Genomic DNA, 21430 nt, shown 5'->3' with positions numbered 1-21430 from the left:
TTTGTGATTCATGCTTTCTAAGTGCTCAAATGGATATCTGTGTTGAATAATAACAGGATATTTATGTCAAAAGACCCACCTGAACCTGCTTTTGTGCACGAAAATGAAAAGTTTAATTATTACCTGAGACCTATGGAGGAGTTTTGCTCTAAGTCAACACAGGATATGAATTAAACTTTAATAGAATGTACTGAAAGAGTCCTTGTGTATAAGACTTTGTCTATTTTAATTTTTCTGCAGTGTTGACTGAAGATCTAGAAATGGAAATACCAAACTGTGATAATGTTTATGGTCATTTAGGGCTGAATACTAACGTATGTTGTAGCATACCACAAATACCAACCCTAGCTGAAGGAAGTTTAGCTAAAGATACTTTTTTAGCTAAATTCCATCCACTGTTATAAATATTGCGTTGCTGAAAAAAGCAGTCAACCTTAGCGTCTCATAGATGGCAGTGCGGTACACATAGCGCATTAGAGATAACAGTTGAAGTTAGTATACATACGCTTTGAATCATTATATCAAGTTCCACAAGTATATATGAAGAGGATATGCATGTATAAAGTAATTCATGAACATTTCATTACATACATGAATTAATTACACAGACAAAATAACTGTTGGGCAGCAAATGGGAAAAATAATTTAACTCAAGGTTTAAGAGTTAAATATATATGAAATGAAACTGTGATTTCTGGTGTGTGAAGTTTCAGTTTAAAGATAGGTGTTTTCAGCATTTCTTTTAAATCTTGTGAAAGAATGTTTTCAGTTTTAATAATCAAGTATTCGGCAGGTAGTGGATTTATCACTGAAAAGATAAAAATCGTGTGTGAACGCACACCACATACGATTTTTCAAGGTATCTTTTGTAATGTTAATGAAGAACAAGTGTGGTTGAATTTAACAGAACTGTTCACGAGCGCTTAAAGTTTTCTATTGAGATGAAATCTACTGAAGTTAGCTTACGTGTAATATCAAATATAAGTCTTATTTGGTTTAACTTTTGATATAATATATATGATCATGCAGACTTGAATATTTCATACGCGTTCAGCTCCTCACCTGAAATCCCTTATAACTTATGTTTTAGTAGTTTAGTAGAACTACGATAGATGTCGTTATTTGGCAGCTATCTGATAGTTACGTGTGTAATCAAGATGAAACATCATGTATATGATATGCATATCTTTTTTATTGCATCATTTATTTCTATTTTGCTCCCCGCTAGTACAACGGTATGTCTACGGATTTACAACGCTAAAATCAGGGGTTCGATTCCCTTCGGTGGGCTCATTAGACAGCCCTATGTGGCTTTGCTATAAGAAAACGCACACACATTTCTATTTCATTATCATATTTAGTTTCTCTTATAATTTGAGACTATTATTAGTAGGTTGTTTCTAAATTGTACTGTGAGCTGGGTTCAAATTTATGTAATACCACAGAATATTCCCTGTATTTTAAGATGTGAGCTCATTAGGAGAGTTACAAACAGTCCATTAGCGTTGATGGTGAATAAAAGGGTGATATTTACCAGTTACATTTACTCTGGGCAGTAGTTCAAAATTAGGGACAGCTTTAGATTGACCATAAGTACAAAATACAAAAACAAATGCATTATGTGTGTGTGTGTGAGAGAGAGAGGGGATGTTTTCTTATAGCAAAGCCACATGGGGCTATCTGATGAGTTCACCGCGGAAAACCGAATCTCTGATTTGAGGATTGTAAACCTGTTGACTTACCACTGTACCAGCGGGAGACTCGAATGCATTGTGTCTTGCAATTCGGTGTGTATGTGGACGTACACATGTTTATTATAACTGAAGAGCCGTGACAATTTTCATGAATTCAACTGTCATACCCTCATTGCTTCAATAATTAACTTATAGATTGCTTAACAAACTTATTACAAAACGAAAGCTTATCACTTCAGTCTTTCGAATCAAATAAATATAATGTCATCTTCTGGCACTACTAAAACACTGATGATTTTAACCACTTAAATGTATCGTTTATATTACTTGTCTAACGAACAGTGTTAGTTTGTGGTGAAAATAAAACAACAGCGATTTTAGCTATTTAAATGTACCGTTTTGGTTTCTCATCCTAAACGTAACAAAGCATTACTGTTACGATTTAAAATAAAATATAGTTATTCTGAACAAAACATACAGTAGTGGTTTTGTAACTAGTCTGAAAAACAAGACTGTCTCAAAATAAGAATCTAGATAAGAAATTTGATGCTGTGATATGTTTTAAGAACCATTAAATTGTTCGTTAGGTTTTTGTCGTGAAATACTATGTTGAATACACTTCTGGATTAGTTTTCACATGCTACATGAACACTTAAGTGGGATATTTCAAAACATCAAAAACTTTATATTTTCAAAATATACTATTGTTTTATTGTCCTGATCTAAGTATTATCACACTACTTCGACAAAAACGTACGGTTTAAATTTTAATTTATTGACTAATTGTGAAATATCAGCATTTTAATACTAATCCATTTATGTTAAACGGAAGTGAAAACCTTCACTATTAACATTTTACTATTTCTGTTTTGTCTGTACATGTCGAAATAAAATAGATGAAACATTATAAAAGCTATTTTTTTACAAACCTAACGCAAAGCAACAGGCAATTACAAATATAATCACACTTGAATCACCTACCTACGGCCCGGCATGGCCAGGTGGGTTAAGACACTCGACTCGTAATCTGCAGGTCGCGGGTTTGAATCGTGGTCGTACCAAACATGCTCGCTCTTTCAGCCGTGGGGGCGTTATAATGTGACGGTCAATCCCACTATTCGTTGGTAACAGGGTAGCCCAAGAGTGAGCGGTGGGTGGTGATAACTAGCCGCCTTTCCTCTAGTCTTACACTGGAAATTTAAGGACGGCTAGCGCAAATAGCCCTCGAGTAGCTTTGCGCGAAATTCAAAAACAAACAAACAGTGGAGGACAACTGTTCGTTAATGTAACTGTAAATTATTCCTTTAAAGGTATATGTTTATACTTGTATAACGTGAACGATAGGACAACCCGATAATCGCAAAATTTAGAGATATAATTTATTAATCATAAAACATTCATGAACAATACCTATTTGCACCTAGCTACAAATTTCGGAACTAACGCAGGTAGATTACCCATACTTTGTATCAAATTTGTTGTGGTGATGAATGCTCCATTCTCGTTTAACCCTTATTCCGCATAAGATCCCAGTCTAATTGAAAATTTCAATGGTTTCTCCAGGAAAACTTACATGTAATCTAACTAAATATTTGTATATATAAAATTATAACATCAACTAATATTGTACTATGAACAAAATCCAACGTTCATTGGTATGAACACATCCTCACGCATATACAGTCATGTGAAAAAATTAGGACATCCTATGAAAGCCTGTGTATTTTTGTAACATTTTTAGATATATAGATATTTAATCTCAATTTTAACAATACTGAGAGATTGTAGGAATATAACTAAACAATTAAAACTGAAGAAAAGACTTTTCAAGATCTTCTGTAAATGTAATTCTACAAAAATGCATATTCTAACTGAGGAAATAGTTAGGGCACCCCCACATTTATTCCCTATTAAAATGGCTCAACTCACACACATGTGTATTACACCAGGTGCATATGATTAGAAGATCGTTACTCAGCATTGTGAATGAGGGTTGCCAAATTTATACCTCATACATTTAGTTCGGAGTGCTTCTAACTGTTCAAGTGAGAGTGAGCACCATGGTGAGAGCAAAAGAGCTGTCCGAGGCCTTCAGAAAGAAAATTGTAGCAGCTTATGAGTCTGGTAAGGGATTTAAAAAGATCTCAAAGGAGTTGGAAATCAGCCATTCCACTGTCCGGAAAATAGTCAACAAGTGGAGGGCTTTCAAAACAACTGCCAACATGCCCAGGTCTGGTCGTCCAAGCAAGTTCACCCGAAAGCAGACCGCAAGATGCTAAAAGAGGTCTCCAAAAACCCTAAAATGTCATCACGGGACCTACAGCAGGCTCTGGTTACTGTTGTTGTGAAAGTGCATGCCTCTACAATCAGAAAGAGACTGCACAAGTTTAACTTGCATGGGAGGTGTGCAAGAAGGAAACCTTTGTTCTCTAAGAGAAACATCAAGGACAGAATGAAGTTTGCCAGAGAGAATGTAGACAAAGACCAGGGCTTCTGGAATAATGTTCTTTGGGCAGATGAGTCCAAAATTGAATTATTTGGACACCAGAACAGAAAACATGTTTGGCGTAAACCAAATACAGCATTCCAGGAAAAGAACCTCATACCAACTGTGAAGCATGGAGATAGAAGTGTCATGGTTTGGGGCTGCTTTGCTGCAGCAGGACCTGGACAGTTGACAATCATAGAATTCACTATGAATTCTACTGTGTATCAGAGAGTGCTTGAGAATCATGTGAGACCATTTGTACGAAAATTAAAGCTGAAGCGGAACTGGACCTTGCAACACGACAATGACCCAAAACATACCAGTAAATCCACCAAGGACTGGCTGAAAACTAAGAAATGGAGAGTCCTGGAATGGCTGAATCAAAGCCCAGATCTTAATCCCATTGAGATGCTGTGGGGTGACTTGAAACGGGCTGTACATGCAAGAAACACCTCAAACATCTCACAGCTGAAAGAATTCTGCATTGAGAAGTGGGACAAACTTTCTTCAGACCGATGTCAGAGACTGGTAGGTGGCTACAAGAAGCGTCTCACTGTAGTTATTTCAGCCAAAGGGGTAACACTAGCTATTAGGAAGAAGGGTGTACTAACTTTTTCCTCAGTTCGAATGTACATTTTTGTAGCATGAAATTTACAGAAGATCTTGAAAAGACTGTACACACGAATTTCAACACTCCTCTAAAAACATATGGTTTAAATTTTAATAAATGTGCTTAACCAATTGTGAAATATGAACGTTCTAATATTAATCCATATATGTTCAACGGGTGGGGAACCTTCACTATTAGCATTTTACTGGTTTTTTGTTTGTACATGTCGAAATAAAATAGTCTCTTCAACATACCTTTTGGCAACTAGTTGAACTTATGTGGCAAGTACATAATTGTATAAATATGCATATCATACACCTGGATTTTAGGCTTAGGCTAATTTTGAATGACACTTTACCACAGTGTTAAACAATGTGCTCAATTTTTTTTACCTCTTTTTAATATTAGTTACAAACATATTCCATTTTGAATAACGTTTCGATATCTTGTTTTCTCCTTTTTGGTATGTTATGTTTTTCTTTCCACACCTTAATAAACCTGAATGATGAATTCTTATTTATAAATGTTTTCTATGCCAAATTTGTGGAATAAAGATGTATATTATGAGAAAGTATAACTTTCAATTCTGCATTGATTCAATATACATGTGAAATGCACATCATGTCTATCAATTTTTTATAAGTACGTCCCTTTTAACACATCCTCCGCCGGGACAGTGGTAAGTCTTCGGATTTACAACGCTAAAATCAGGGGTTCGATTCCCCTTGGTGGACACAGCAGATAGACCGATGTGGCTTTAATGTAAGAAAAACACACACACACCCTTTTTAACACTTCTAAAGCATGTGTACACCATCTTTATTCTTAATTGAACTGAAATTAAAAGTGTTATTTTTGGACTTATATTTTTATATTAGTTTATTGTTTACAATAAGGCAGGTGGCGGAAGCTATAATGCAAATACCGTAATAGAAGTCGCTAAAGAGCATTTTACTAGAAGAAAAAGTAATTTTAATGAACAACAAGATAACATTTTTGAAACAGTTTCTATTTTCATCCTTGTACTTCTCAATTACCTCTCAGTAAAAAATTAACAGAACATTACTTAGCCACTGTAAAATGTAATCTGAGTTACGAATCCTCCTACAATAATTTAGCGCGTCCAAGTTGCCTAGCAACAGAGTGACATCTGAAAGCATGCCAGAAACATTGTCTCGTTCTGAGGCTCACCTATGGAGCTAAAGAATGAGTACACAGCATTAGAGACTGACAGAACTCTAGGAAGGAGAGACAGAGTTTCCAGGCAACAGTAACGTCGCGGGTCCATAAAGTGCGTTTCAACAGCATCTGGTTTCCCACTGCCGATAGTATTCTTTGGTCTGAAAGAATTTAACTTGTAGCGAAAAAGAGAACATTCATATAAACTTTGAGAAAAATCATTACAGTAAATTTTGAAAAGTGTTTTTAAAGATGATCCGTCCGTATTACTTCTTAAAATTTTAGGTAGCTGATTTTAGTAACCTGTTTCACGTCAAATTTGTAAACAGTATACCTCTTACCTGTCTTATTTTGACAAAGAATAAAAATAGAATTTAAGTAGCAGAAAACTTACAAAGTTGATTTTATTTCAAGAGTGCACAGGTATATAAATGCTTGTAAACCGCTGGTTAAAACGTCGAACAAAGTAGAAAATTTTCTGCACCGATCATAAAGGTATCCCAGGTAAGATACGTGAGTGTCTCTTTTTATGTTTTCTTTAAAACTCAGGGAGAGGTGTTTAAGGTCATAAATATTAACTTGGATATAATATTTTTATTGGTCAATATTTTTATTTCTTATTAGAGTAAATTGAATTTGTAATCGTATAAGTAGATAGCCTAAACAGAGTTTGAGCGCAGACATTCGTATTTGTGTAATTTCTACAGTTAGCTTATATTTACCATAACTTAATTATTTTAACAAGTATGTTAACTGTTCTACTTCGCACAAATATAGGATTTAAAATAAAATCCTATATTTGAAATAAAATACTAAGCAAAAATAGCTATACTGGCTAAGTTCAGGTTCTTATAACTGCATTTATATTTATCTTGTTTACACCTAAGTGAAACAGCGGTATGTTTGTGGACTTACAAGCCTAGAAACCAGGTTTCGATACACGTAGTGGGTAGCGCACAGATAACCCATTGTATAGTTTTGTGCTTAACTTCAAAACAAACAAAGTATCTTATTTTATTCTTTTTTCTCAGTGCAAATAGAACTACCTATCAATCTATTCCTGAGATTTAATCTTGAATCCTAACTGCTTATATGAACCATTTCTTTAATTAAGAGGCAAATAAATAACCTTTGGCAAAGCTCTCAGGTTAATCTCCAAAAAAGCCACAGTTCATGTTAGAAATATAACAAGTTTTATACACTCGTTAGAAGTTTCTTTCAAAACTAATTTATACAGCTAGACAACTTTTCCGTTTGAAGTTTATAATTTGTAATCGTACGTATGTGTAGCTAATAAACATTTATGCAACATAGATAAAATAAATCAAAAGCATTAAACCCGGGATCAAGCGTCAGGTTTTATGTGACCCCGGAGGAACAACGCGTAATTAGAACCATTAAAATTTAATTCAGTTTTACATGGGCTGTAAAAAAGAATGTATATTAGAGAATACTTCTGTACAGAAATGATGAAAACCAATTATTCATTAATATATTTAAACGTACAAACATACAAGTCTAAACTATTAATTGAACTCCCAACAGTCACTTTTTATTAGAATTATTCAAAATTAACATTAAAGAATCACAAGAAAAAATATTTTTCCAAACGTGTTTTAAAGATGTTTTGGTTTGTCTTAAAGCAACTTAGAAGTCATAATGTACTATTCTCCATGGTATTATTAATCAGCTGTGGTCATAAACTTATATGTGTATAGTGACCATTATATGCAATTTTGTACAATGAAAATTATCTAAGTTACCACTTTTGAATATGGCTAAAAACATGGTATACGTTTAGTTTCTTAGGATTAGATAAAAGTTATTGATTTATCTATTTTATTTTGTTTGTTTGTTTAGAAGAAAACTACACAATGGGCTATCGGTGTTGTATTCTGCTGTTAGAAGCCTTCAGGCTTGCCGCTGAGCGGCTGAAGAGTTTTCTATTTATCATTTTGTGCAATAGACATGAATATAGGCTTGGTTGTTATGGAGGCATACCCGGCATTTTCCAGGTGTTTACCTTGTATTGTTCTCTCCGAACTTTATTCTATGGATATTTTATCGTCATAAGGTATACCTCAGAAGTTGATCAAGTGATTTAAAGGCAGAATCATGTTTGGCTCGTTATTTTTGTTTACGATAATTAATCATGTTGAAATTCGCCTGTATATATGTGAGAGTGTGTTGTTTATACCAATGAACACTGGCATTTGTTCATAGTACAATATGAAGTCATGTACTAATATATACAAATATTGACCGTAACATTATAACGCCCCCCACGGCTGAAAGGGCAAGCATGTTTGGTGCGACCGGGATTCGAACGACCCTCATATTACGAGTCGAGGTGTCTTAACCCACCTGGTCATGCCGGGCCGTAGCTAGATGATTCTAGTGTGATTATATTTGTAGTTGCCTGTTGCTTTGTGTTAGGTTTGTAAAAACATAACTTTTATAATGTTTCATCTGTTTCGTTTCGACATGTACAGACAAAACAGAAAAAGTAAAATGTTAATAGTAAAGGTTTTCACTTTCGTTTAACATAAATGGATTAGTATTAAAATGCTGATATTTCATAATTAGTTAATAAATTAAAATTTAAACCGTACGTTTTTGTTGAAGTAGCGTGGTAATATTTAGAGAAAAACATCAAGGAATCTTGCAATAAAATAAATAAAGATTTAAAGTTGAAGAAAGTTCTCCATCGTTTAGCTTCATCCCGAAATAAATTATTATTTTCTTGAGAAGAAACTGGAATGGTAACAATTTCATTAGATGAGAAATACACCAAGTTCTTCAGTACAGTTACAATACTTTTTTGGCCTTGATCTGACTGAGCACGATATCAGAAGCCGACATATACATACAGTGGAGACTCTGAAAGGTTTATCAAGATCTATGGTCTAACCCTGATCTTACCATCTTTTACTGAGCGTGATGACGGAGGAAGTAGTTCCAAGAGCAGCATGGTACTCGGACATTTTTCTTATAAAGTAGTATTAACTTCAATGTAATAGAGCAAATCAGTTCTAATAACTATGTATAATAAGTAATTAATGGGTAAATTAATAACTTGTATTATTAACAGTGGTTTGTTCAGGATAACCTGGGTTAGGAGCATACAAGCGCTAATGGTGCTTGACAAAATGGATATTTCAAAGGATACATTAAAAAGAAATATTACAATAAGCTAGAAAAACAATATTTTCCAATAATTTATCAAAATCCATTAACTTTAAAAGTATATCTTAATGATGAAAATTTAAAATTTGAGATCAAGTAACGCGAAGTCCCTCAAGATACCTTACTCTGTATAGAGTGTATAGTCTAAAGTAACGGTTTTTCTGTCTCAGTCATGACAGAAAAAGCTGTGTTATCTAAGACACTACAGTAAGGGATGTATTATTTAAGCTATGTGAATGAGAACCGTATTATCTAAGCCACGATAAACTATGACAAACATAATAATAAGAGATGCACTGTCTAAGCCACAACAGTAAAAGATGCACTGTCTAAGCCACTACAGTAAAAGATGTATTGTCTAAGCCACTACAGTAAAGAAAGAATTATCTATGCCAAGACAGTGAAAGCTGTTATACTAACGGCTTATTACCTAAGTCACGATAGTAACTTGCTTGGTAGTTGGAACCAATCTTGGTGACTTAAATATAGCTATTATGAGCATTAGAGAACCATTTTACTGTTTGACTTATTTAAATTTTCGTTTTTTGTATGTTTTTCTTAATATGATCATAGCTTATTATCTCTTCACAGAGAATAATTTTCACGAAAAGACTTCAGCGATTTCTATAATTAAAATGACTTTTTAAGTGTGTTTTACATCTCTACAGGCAATAGATTTATTTTCTATACTCTTCTTTCTGTTAGAACTATATTACAAGAAAATACTTTCTATTTACTTGATAAACTACGAGGCGTTAATCAGTTGATAAAAGTGTCCATTAATTCTTTCATGTGGTGTCTAAGGGTATTTGTTCGCCCACGTAATACGCTCTTTTAGTAGCGCATTACTTATGTAGTTAACAAATATTGGTTGATCAACGAAACGTTCTTAAGTGAGCTTTATCGTACGTTCTTACCTTCAATGTGATATGGTTTAGCTGGCCTTCTCTTAATCTAGAACAGCCTGTTATATTCTGCTTCACTATGACCTTTCACTCAAAATATACACAGTTATAAATAAGTCAATTGTATATAGCGATGTACTTCGTTGAGTAAACTGCAAAGAATTTGCAAGATTTGCTTCTATAACTAAACACAACAACGCGACAGCACACCTTCAATAAACAATTCCTGTTCGAATGTTTGTTTCAAGTTGAAAGTCTACCATAAAACTAGAGTTATTTTGAGTTAATTCTCTGCTAATTGTATTGACCAATAAATTCTTCCCACCTCATTTTGAAATACACAATTTTCTGATGTTACGCAATGTGTGAAAATGTGTTTATTTGAATTTCACATCGTGTTATCTGTATGATTATAAATATATATACAGGTTTTTACTCACTTTACAAAGTTCTCGTTGGCTGTCAAATTAATTTCAGTATGTAACATTCTGACCCACATAATGACAGCTCAATAAATGTTAGAGCAATTTATAGTGAAAAAATTGAATTACCTTTCCAGGTTTTACTTAATACGTTTTAGTAGCTAAGATGAATTAAATCGTTTCATGTTACAGTTACTGCCTTATCGAGTCTATACGTAGGGGTATAGGATGACATAAAGTAAAACTTGCTTCAATGCTTTGGAATGTGGAAATAAAATTCAAACAAATAGATCGGTTAAGTTTTTCTCTCGATAAAGTTAGATAATAATATTACCAATGCAAATAAGATTCTAAAGTTGTAAAAACAAACTTGGTTAAAAAGTAACCTGCAAGTGATAGTAAATACTGCAAAAATATTTTTAAAATACTAATAAATTTGGTTGCTACAAAAATAACAAGTTGCTTAAAAACAATAAAATAAAGAAGGAATTTCTCTTGAAATATATCATCGTCAGTGTTCACCAACGTAATGCTACAACATATTTACATACTCAAAGTAAGTTTAATCTAAGTAAAGTGACCTTGTCGTGTGGTGTCAGATTCTCTAATGCACCTGCGTTAATAAACTTCTTGTAGTTCCTTCTTTATTCAAGGCTTGAATAAAGCCTTAAAGCAACAGGAAGAGAATAGTTTCGAAAAGGATATTACCTGTTTCCTGGTAAACAGGATTTAAATGAAGATCTAGAAATAGTGATAAAAGATAATTTGAATTTTACTATATTACACTTACACAATCCTCACTGCTCTCGTAGGAAAGATAACGAAGTACAGTTTTCCAGTGCAGTAAACACATTAAAGGAAGGATATTAATTTAGTTCCTTTAAAATGATATACTTATTATCCTTATCTTTACATTTAAATTCAGTTGTCACGGAAACAGACAAGTTTACATCAAATGGTAAATAGGGTGTTCCTAATTAAAGGTGTAAGAGGAAGAATATTTTGTAATTTGAAAAGCTGGATGACGGTGACCGCATCTGCAAAGTATAAAAAACAATAAGAAAGTATATATAAAACTGCTTACATAAAACCACGCGATCTTTGAGTATACATAATAAGGTAGAGATGTTAACTAGCAGATTGTTTGCACACACCATCAACTATTATTTAAATATTTATATCCAAAGTATCTGGTAAACCTATGAGTGGTCAATTAATTATTTCTGTTTACACTAAAAAATAAACCCTTCGCTATAAAACTAAGGGTAACAATTTTGTTACAAACTTTAAAATCATTCTAAAGTCAGAACACATAAGAGATAACAAACATAAAAGATGGAGTTTATTTATAGACCACCAAAGTGCTTTGATGTTTTCTGATAAACCGATAAAGCCCTCATTTTAGTATAATTAAGTTATGACTTTTTTATTGTAATAAACAATATTTTCGTGTAGTTTAAGGGGAAAGTGTACATGTTATTTGGCTTGGTTTGACATTAACATACCTGTTATTGTGCATCAGAGTAAGGCTTAAAGTAATTCCAATCATATCAGTTTCGTTCATAAAAATTACTTCATTAACTTATACGTTATATTTCGCCTACGTGTGATTCTAAACTTTTGATAATTTTTGATTAACAGAATATAACAGATGAAATAATTTGTTTTTAGTTTTTGTAAAAAATTCAATCATTCTCAATGCATTCAAACTCAGACAAAACCTTTCAACACACAAAGTATAAGTGGGATTGAACGTTACATTTATAACGCACCCATGGCTGAAAGGACTAGGATGTTTGGTGTGATGACTATTCAAACCCGCGAACATCGGAGTGGAGTCAAGTACCTTAACCACCAGGCCATGCCGGAGCCTGGAGCGATTGTGTAATGTTTAATTATAAGTATGTGTGTTAAAATCATAAATAAATATATATTTATTTTTCTTTCTTACAGTAGTTAACATAGTAAAATATTTTATGTATAATGATTTGGTTTAGGAATGCTCCATGTATTCGGCTCGATGTCTTAAAGCTGCACGTCATAAGTTAAACCCAGGACCATTTTAAGCGTTGATGTCGTTGTGTACATGTTATTTATTCCCACGAAGTACATAAAACATTAATATGGTTGCATCCAATTAAAACAACTTGTTATTGTTACGTTTGAAAGCGTTGGGTTTACTTTAAAATACAATGACATTTGAAACCGAGTTTAAGAATTCTCTGTTTAGTGGTAAAATTTGGAAATTCTTTACATAATATATGTTGATAATATAAAGTTAAAAGTCGGTCTTTTTTGTTTTAATGTTTCTGTTTTCAAGACGAAAGGCAAGATCACCCTTTTCTCTTATTAGTAAATATCACAGACATAAACATTTTTATCTACCTAAGTGATGTAGCTGTATTTTGTTATCTACCTTTTACAAATAAGTAGAAATCCGGTGATAGAATGTCTTAAACTAATATTCAGACAGTTAACGAAGTCTGAGAAACAAGTTAGATATGGTTTGTTATCTTTCTTTAAAGAAAGGCCATACATCTTCAATTCTTTTGATATGTCATTGATCAATTTAAATCATTTTTATAAATACATTTAACTCGGTCTAATGTCTCACTTTAGGGATTTAGATATTGGCTTTTGGTGTAAATATCTATCTTTGGCTCAATAAGAGACACTGTGTATATAGTTTTGATGGACCAAAGAGGCTGCTTCGTGTAAGTAATATTGTATTATGCAATGCACTGTCTGGATATCCAAATGAAAAGTCAAAGTACAATTGGAAATTAAATAGGTAAAAAATATGTTTATATGATCTCATTTACATTTCTTTTTGTTTTTATTTTATGTAATAGTTGTTTGATATTTAATATTGGTTAATATTTTATTGTATCGTATTTAATATTATGCATAAATAAGTTTGACTGAAATTTTGGAGTCGTTTTATTTACTATGACTTAGGTTTAATTGTAGTTATTGATTTTAATGTTCAAACTACGTTTTATCTCTTTTATAGTATGTGCTTCAGTTTCGATTTATTTTATTTCGAAACTGTTATAATTACTTTAGATTTTATTAATGATTTATATTAGACTTCACGTTAGGATTGGTTAGGAATGATATTAGGTTGGTGTGATACTGCATATTTTAACTTCTGATACTTCTCGTTCCCCACGAATCAATGAGGTGTTCTCAAACGTGAAGATAATGGTGGTAAGTGTTGAGCAATCCTATTGGTAGACGTCATATGATAGGAGCGCATTCGAACTTTGTTCGAGACCTGTGAACAGTCAACAATAAATTCAGCAGAATAGTCTGCTTTCTCGATACTCTTGATCGAAAATGGGTTATCTTAATGTAAATTCCATAAAAAATATCCAGTTTCAGAAATAAAACTTCATTTATTAGTGGACTGAGAGTCAGCAAAAGAAAGACATATTGTGAAACTAAGGATCGAATATGTAGCTTTCATAAAAAATGTATCTGGTTTCACGGTTTAAACATTCATTTATTACGTTGTTGAATTTATGGTTCGATTATTTCTGGTCTGCACTGTTAAAGTGAATCTATATAATGACCAGTCTGACTGCATATATCTTTGAACGTATTGTATTCAAACTTTTCACATTTAATTCAAGGTCTAACCTTTAGAAAATATCACTGCAAAAATACGTATATTTCGTTTCTGAATGCTTCACAGGCCAAATTTTGTAAGTTATTTTTATTTCGTTGCCTAGAGATAAACTAATAATCGCAGTATGAGCGTCACATGTCACTTTTTTATTCTAATTTGAATTATTAACGAGATAAAAGTGTCCTTGTCTTCCATTGGCTCAGCTGTAAGTCTACAGACCTATACAGCGAAAAAAAACGGGTTTGATACTGACAACTTTTGTAACTTTGTACTTGAGAACAACGATAACCAAAAACTAACCCAAATAAAAATTAAAAAATAATTATTCATTTTAATTAGACAAAACAGATAAATAAATGTTAATGTTTCAATTATTGAAATGTTTTCGGTGGCACAGCGGTAAAGTTGGGAGCTTATAACGCCAAAAAATTAGAATTTTGACACTCGCAGTGGTCAGAACACATAGCAAGTTATGCGCCTTTGCACTAAACCACAAACAAACAAATTCTTATTGAAATAAAACCGAATAGACCTAAGAGTCTCTTCCACGTGTTTAAAACGTGGTTATCACGAATCTAGCTGCCCGTAATTACAAAATCTATTTGTGACAGTTACGAAGAAGAAGTTATGGGTCTCGATATAGTAAGCCTGCCAATCTTTTAAATTTGCCTACGTTTAAAATGTAGAAACATATACAAACTCTTGTTATTGTGCTCTTGCTTAAAATATGTGAAAAGTATTGATAAGATATTGCTTGTTGAGATGTAGCTCTGGAACTTCTCTTTTTCAAAATCCTTTAGTAGATGCATTTTTTTATATGATTACACCACTAATTAAGACTTAGTATTAAGACGTATTCTTTGCCAACTCTACTACGACCAAGCTCACTTGCTGTTGAGGTTGTAAATATGTGAAGATTTGTTTGTTTTTGTATTTCGCGCAAACCTACACGAGGGCTATCTGCGTTAGCCGTTCCTAATTTAGCAGTGTAAGACTAGAGGGTAGGCAGCTAGTCATCACCACCCATCGCCAACTCTTGGGCTACTCTTTTACCAACGAATAGTGTGATTGACCGTCATATTATAACGCTCTCACGGCTGAAAGAGCGATCATGTTTGGTGCGACGGGGATTCGAACTCGCGACCCTCGGACTACGAGTCGAACGCCTTAACCAACCTGACCATGCCGAGCCAAATATGTGAAGATAAGAATGGTTTAAAAAGCCGCATATGAGTGAAAAGTACTGTACATATTTTGACCACGTTAATAAAGTGCTTGCTGGGAAAAATATATTTTGTTAAACGAACAATAGATAATGCAAAAACACAACAACAAATATTAGGGTAATATTTAAATGTTCCACGTAACCTATGCTAGCACACTATAGCGTGTTCCATTGAAAGGTTTAACTGGAAAAAACAACAACAACCAGTTATACGAATCTTCACTAATGTTCTACGAGTTAGTTGCCCATTTGAAATCATTATCCAGTTTGGGCCCGGCATGGCCAAGCGCGTAAGGCGCGCGACTCGTAATCCGAGGGTCGCACCCGCGTCGCGCCAAACATGCTCGCCCTCCTAGCCGTGGGGGCGGTATAATGTGACGGTCAATCCCACTTTTCGTTGGTAAAAGAGTAGCCCAAGAGTTGACGGTGGGTGGTGATGACTAGCTGCCTTCCCTCTAGTCTTACACTGCTAAATTAGGGACGGCTAGCACAGATAGCCCTCGAGTAGCTTTGTGCGAAATTCCAAAACAAACAAACAAAATTATCCAGTAAATCTCGGACTAAATTATTTTTGTATTTTTTCATTCGAATCGCTGACACTGGACAGAAGCTCAAAACAAAAACAATTCATCTAGAATTCCGCTTAATTAAATGATAAAAAACTTTATTGCTTTATTAGGATATTATATTATTGAGAGCAAATCTACACAAAGCTGGTGTTTTTTCCAATTTTTTTGGTTTATTGTTTCTGTAAATCTTATATCAGCATTTTTTGGAATTTAGCCTGGAACAAAGATGCATCATCACGTGCAACATGATAGCAATGGTGATGAAACCTCTTCTTCATCTCTCTTTTCTCATCGGTATCCAGGCAACAAATCAGTATTTAGCAGACTGTCGCACTATGTTCGACCAAAACCACTGAAAGTTTTGGTACTAGGACTTGCAGGAGTAGGAAAGTCAGGTGAGCCATAATTTACTCTTTTTAAAAGTATGTGTTTGCGTTTTTGTTTCCGAATACGACGTGAATGGTTTTTATCAAGTTTTTTGTTGTAAGTTAAGAAGTCATTTTTGTTCACTCTGAAAGCCTAGTTACTTCCACGAAGAGACAAACTTTTCTAATACGTGATGTTTATTTTATTTCAGCGAATTTTGTTTAACTTAAGTGTTTTAAAAGCTTAGAGAACTGGCACGAGACGCTCATACTAGATTTAATGACATTATTTTTTATTTTTTGGAATACGTATTTCAAATTTTTCAAGTTAAGCCTAAAAACTTGATGTAAATAAATAGGCAACTTGTGAGTTAAATGACCAAGGTTCAAGCCTAGCTGTTATTAACACAGAACTTAGAACTCAGTCTGTTAACTCTTAACTGAATTGCAGGATCAGCTTTTACTTTTTGTAGAAAACTAATAGTTAAAAATTCGAAATGCACTTTCCAGCATATTGTGTGCTTGACTCTTAAAATTTCCAATAAACAATTCGGTACCCTAACTACTGGACCGCGTTCAGCCCGAATCTCATCCGAAGTTACTAAGTAGGTGGTTAATTCCATACAGCAAACATTTGTTTTCAAAGGTAGATATGTCACGACAGCAAGATAAAAAAATCTCATCTACCTTCTGTGGCTCAGCAATAAGATGGCGAGCTTTTAACTATGAAAAATTGGATTTCTATTCCCACTATTATCACACAGATAATCAGTCTGTTGTGTGCTCTCATGCTTAGCAATAAATACACATTGTATACTCTCATGCTTAGCAATAAATACACATCGTGTACTCTCATCTTTATACTTCACGCTGCTGAAGCTTACATTATCCAAATTATTCCACAAAATAAAAACATATCTATAACACATATTTCATATGCTTTTAACAATAAATCATAGTAGTTTAGTATATTCACTAAAATATTCTAACATTTATAGAGAAATCATTGAGACATTTGTGAAAAAGATAAAGAGCAGTTAAGCCTTTACGCATCGAAACTAGGACATCAAAAATAATCGAAGAAGCAAAGTTCGCGGTTCGGTTAAAACAGAAACGAATAAGAAGGGTGTATTCTTCTTTTCTGGACAACAAAAACAACAAAGGAACGACGAGCTTTCATTGTGACCCGTTCATGAAAAGACCTCACGGTATCTGGTTTCAAAAACAAATCATGATGGACAGGCCTAATTTCAGGAGGCAAGGCATCTAAGGAATTCTGAGTTATTTTTCTCTCAACATCAAAACAAGTTAAACAGAAGCGACGAAGCGGGAAATCTACAGATTAGTGGATTGATTTGATGGTCATTATATTCTTCTGGGAAACATCCTTCTAAATTATAAATCACCTGAGTTTGAAAATAGCACGGAAAGTAGTTACGCATTCAACAGTAAGGGTGTACAGAGATTCTATTTCTTCCTTGTGTATTTTGAACTCAAAAGCAACAACGTCTTTTTATTTATCTGGACAATTTGTGACACTAATCTGACATTGTCGTTTACTGTTTTATAAGTTAAATATAATACATGTTTTGTTATATTATAATATTAGTAGTAATAATAAAAAACGTGGAGAAGATGTTGTTGTTTTGAATTAAGCACATAGCTATACAATGGGCTATCTGTGCTCTGCCCACCACAGGTATCAAAACCCGGTTTTTAGCCTTGTAAGTCCGCAGACATACCGCTGAGCCACTGGGGAGCACGTGGAGAAGACAAAATACAAATCTCTATGAATACTGTTAATAAATGAAGTCTAAAAACAGATAAAATAATTAACGTGTTTTAGTTTACGTCCATATCGCAGTAGTTTTCCATATCAAAAAACGGAGATAAACCCTATGTAACAAATTGCCTGTTTGGTATAAAATTATTTTTTTACATTTCTGTAAAATCGTTATCAGTACCCAATAACTACCTGATGTTTTAGTTTGATACAATGTGGTAAGTGCATTGGGGTTAGGTTATTTGCAAGTTCAGGACTGGTTATGCAACATTCCTAATATATAGCTTACATTCCTTGATACGTCGATCTATATGCAGGCATACCTTCAAATATATATTTACTATGTTGTTTAAAAAAAAAGAAAAGAAATCCTTATAATTAATCTTGTCGAATTCCAAGACCAATTTAGGTGAAATACCTTGAACTAAATATTACCCAGTTTGTCAGTGTTACATTTAATTAATTTTAACGTATTTGCAATGTAGTTTCGTCGTTTATTAAGATTATGGGTGGAATTTGGTAAATGAAATACAGCGTGTTGTGTATCCTTCATTTACATATCCTCCCGATATTTAATGAATAATTATACTTAATTGTAGTTACTGTAATTTTGACCAGAACAAAGAAACTTCCGCAGCTTTGTCAAAGTAATACGTAAATAACAAGTTGAGGCAGAATACGTTTACATATAGAATTTACACTAGCGACAGAAAAGTGGGGATAAATTATGGTACTATAGTTTCTATGACATACTAAAGTATCGAGCAAAAAGGGGTTGGGATTGGGGTAATAATACAGTTAAAGGTGGTGATTTAGTAATATGTATGCGATATATCCCTAAAGTTAGCTGTGGCTGATGTTTACTCCCTGCTTTTCCTCTAGTTTCTCACCACTAAATTTAAACAGTTTTTTTGTGTAATTCTGCACGAAAATTATGAAAATAGGCAAACTATATTTGCAGCAAGTTTCACTCTATTTTTGTATTTTATGTTTATTATTATTTCTATTTTCAATATACTTCTACACTTAATGTTGAATTTGTTTCTTAAATTTATGTTTCATTTCTCCAATTCATAATGCAATACGTTTTACCTTTTTATTTTTCATAAAGTTGATTCACTTAATACAATCGTCCATCTTTTATTTTTTCAGTGTAAAAGCTTAATTTTACTTGTTTTTAGATCTAACTGTGGCTTTCACTGTGTACCTATTTCCAGTCGTTCCCTTTCTACAATTTTATAATTATTTTCATTAACTGCTTACTTCATTTTATGATTTAGCGTAGTTGTTATTTAACTTGTTCGTGGTTATAATTTCCACCTATGTTTTACTTCTTTCCTTTTATTTCCGTTTATCTCATAAGCGTTTCAGTTGTAATTATTGTTTGTTTTTATTAAGTTGCAGCTAACATTCATCTAAATATTAATTAACAATCTCATTTATTTTTATCAGCGATAACAACTATTTTAGACTTTTTAATCTCTTTTAATAATTTTCTTCTTTTTTATTTTAATTGTTTTTATTGTATTTTAAGATAATCATTATTCTGCACCTTCTGAGATACTCGTATACAGGTCATCTAATTAACGTTCCAATTTTGTTAAGAATTAGCAGAATTCTTATGCGGTAAGTCTGTGATATTTCCGAGAACTCGAAATAAACAACTTTTTTTTTGCTTAACAACAACCTGCAAAAACATGATGTTGTAAGTTACTTTCACAAACAGACTTGTTTTTATCTTGAAATATGACGTAGATTAGAAGTAATGTGCGAACCCTTCCCTCCAGGCGTTGTAGGTTAAGGTTGTGCACAACAGCTTGTTATTTGCGAAGAATGTACTTACAGGCTACCAGCTAGTACAGCGGTACGTCTACGGATATACAATACTAAAATCAGCGGTTCGTTTCCCCTTGGTGGACGCAGTACATAGCCCGATGTGACTTTGCAATGAGAAAAAAACGAATTCATAAAATTCGAGTTGTTTCGAGTTAGTTTTGTTTACATTGTATGAAGAGGTTCCTCACATTAAATTTTACTGAGATCATTCAAAATGCGCTGTAGTAGAGCCCGTAGAAAGGACCCGGTTAAACCTAAGAGCTTTAGTCATATATAAAACATTATCTAAACGCAATATTGTAAACAGATACGAATATGTTTACAAAAGTATAATTGGTTAAAACGTTCCTGTAAACGTTTAAAGTTGATGAACGCTTTGCTTATCCTAGGATGTGTATTAAACAATTGATATTAAAGAAAATCTCAGTCCTCTTCTGCAGAACAATAATCCAGGCTTCTGAGATATTTGTTTATTTGTTGTTGAATTCCACGCAAAGCTACACGAGAACTATCTGTACTAACCATCCCTAATTTAGCAGTGTATGACGAAAGGGAAGACAGCTAGTCAGCATCACCCACTGCCAAGTATTGAGCTCCTCCTCCACCAAAGAATAGTGGTATTGGCCGTAACATTATAACGCCCTCACGGCTGATAGGTTGAACATGTTTGATGTGACGGGGATTTGAATCCGCGACCCTGCTTATGAAATGGATTTGAGATTAAAAAACAACAACAACAAAACAACGAATAAGCGTTTTTGTTAGATAAGGAATATTGAAGGTAAGGAAGTATAAGATTGGAAGGTTTTCCATGGTCAATCTTATATTGTTTCTTTATTTTAATGGACATCCTCTTCCTGATATGAAACTGTTTTTTGTGACTCCTCTGTCTGTTGTTGAGCGCAAAGCTACACGGCCTGGCATGGTTAGGTGGTTAAGGCACTCGACTCGTAATCCGAGGGTCGCGTGTTCGAGTCCCCGTTACACCAAATATGCTCGCCCTCTCAGCTGTGGGGGCGTTATAAAGTGACGATCAATCCCACTATTCGTTGGTAAAAGAGTAGTCCAAGAGTTGGCGGTTGGTAGTAATGACTAGCTGCCTTCCTATTAGTCGTACACTGCTACATTAGGGACGGCTAGCACAGATAGCATACGAGTAGGTATGCTCGAAATTTAAAACAAACCAAACTGTATCACCTTTACACATGTTCAAACATTACAAATAAATAAACAACTAACGGTATCAGATGCGACGTGATAATTTATCATGTTTTAGTCACAGTTTCCTAGACACACAGAGAAATTATTGGTACCATGAGCCTCAAACAGAAGGAAGTGAACTACAAATCTGAACATTTGGTGTACAAATATGTTACTTTACGTGCGAAGACTTCATTTTGATATCATGACAGAAATAATAACCTCAACCATAGTATTTTCAGTAAAAGATCGTTTAACTTTAACAGGCATTTCCCTAAGTGGTTCATTTTTATGCCAAAGGGCTGCATTTCAACACTCGTGGTGAACACAATACGAA

General features: G+C 33.6%; 1 protein-coding gene across 1 annotated transcript in view; it reads left to right on the top strand.

The window, feature by feature from the left end:
- Window positions 1-6031: 6031 nt before the first annotated feature.
- Window positions 6032-21430, top strand: part of LOC143246771 (ras-related and estrogen-regulated growth inhibitor-like) — a 36961-nt gene continuing 21562 nt past the window's right edge. The window contains exons 1-2 of the mRNA XM_076493946.1: window positions 6032-6475; window positions 16124-16304. Coding sequence (XP_076350061.1) covers window positions 16136-16304 — 169 coding nt within the window. The 5' untranslated portion in view covers window positions 6032-6475; window positions 16124-16135. The remainder of the gene's footprint in view (window positions 6476-16123; window positions 16305-21430) is intronic.

This window comes from Tachypleus tridentatus, chromosome 1, assembly GCF_004210375.1.
Source record: "Tachypleus tridentatus isolate NWPU-2018 chromosome 1, ASM421037v1, whole genome shotgun sequence".
Classification (NCBI taxonomy): domain Eukaryota; kingdom Metazoa; phylum Arthropoda; class Merostomata; order Xiphosura; family Limulidae; genus Tachypleus; species Tachypleus tridentatus.
The sequence above is the reverse complement of the archived record's forward strand: the minus strand, read 5'-3'. Positions and strand labels throughout refer to the sequence as shown.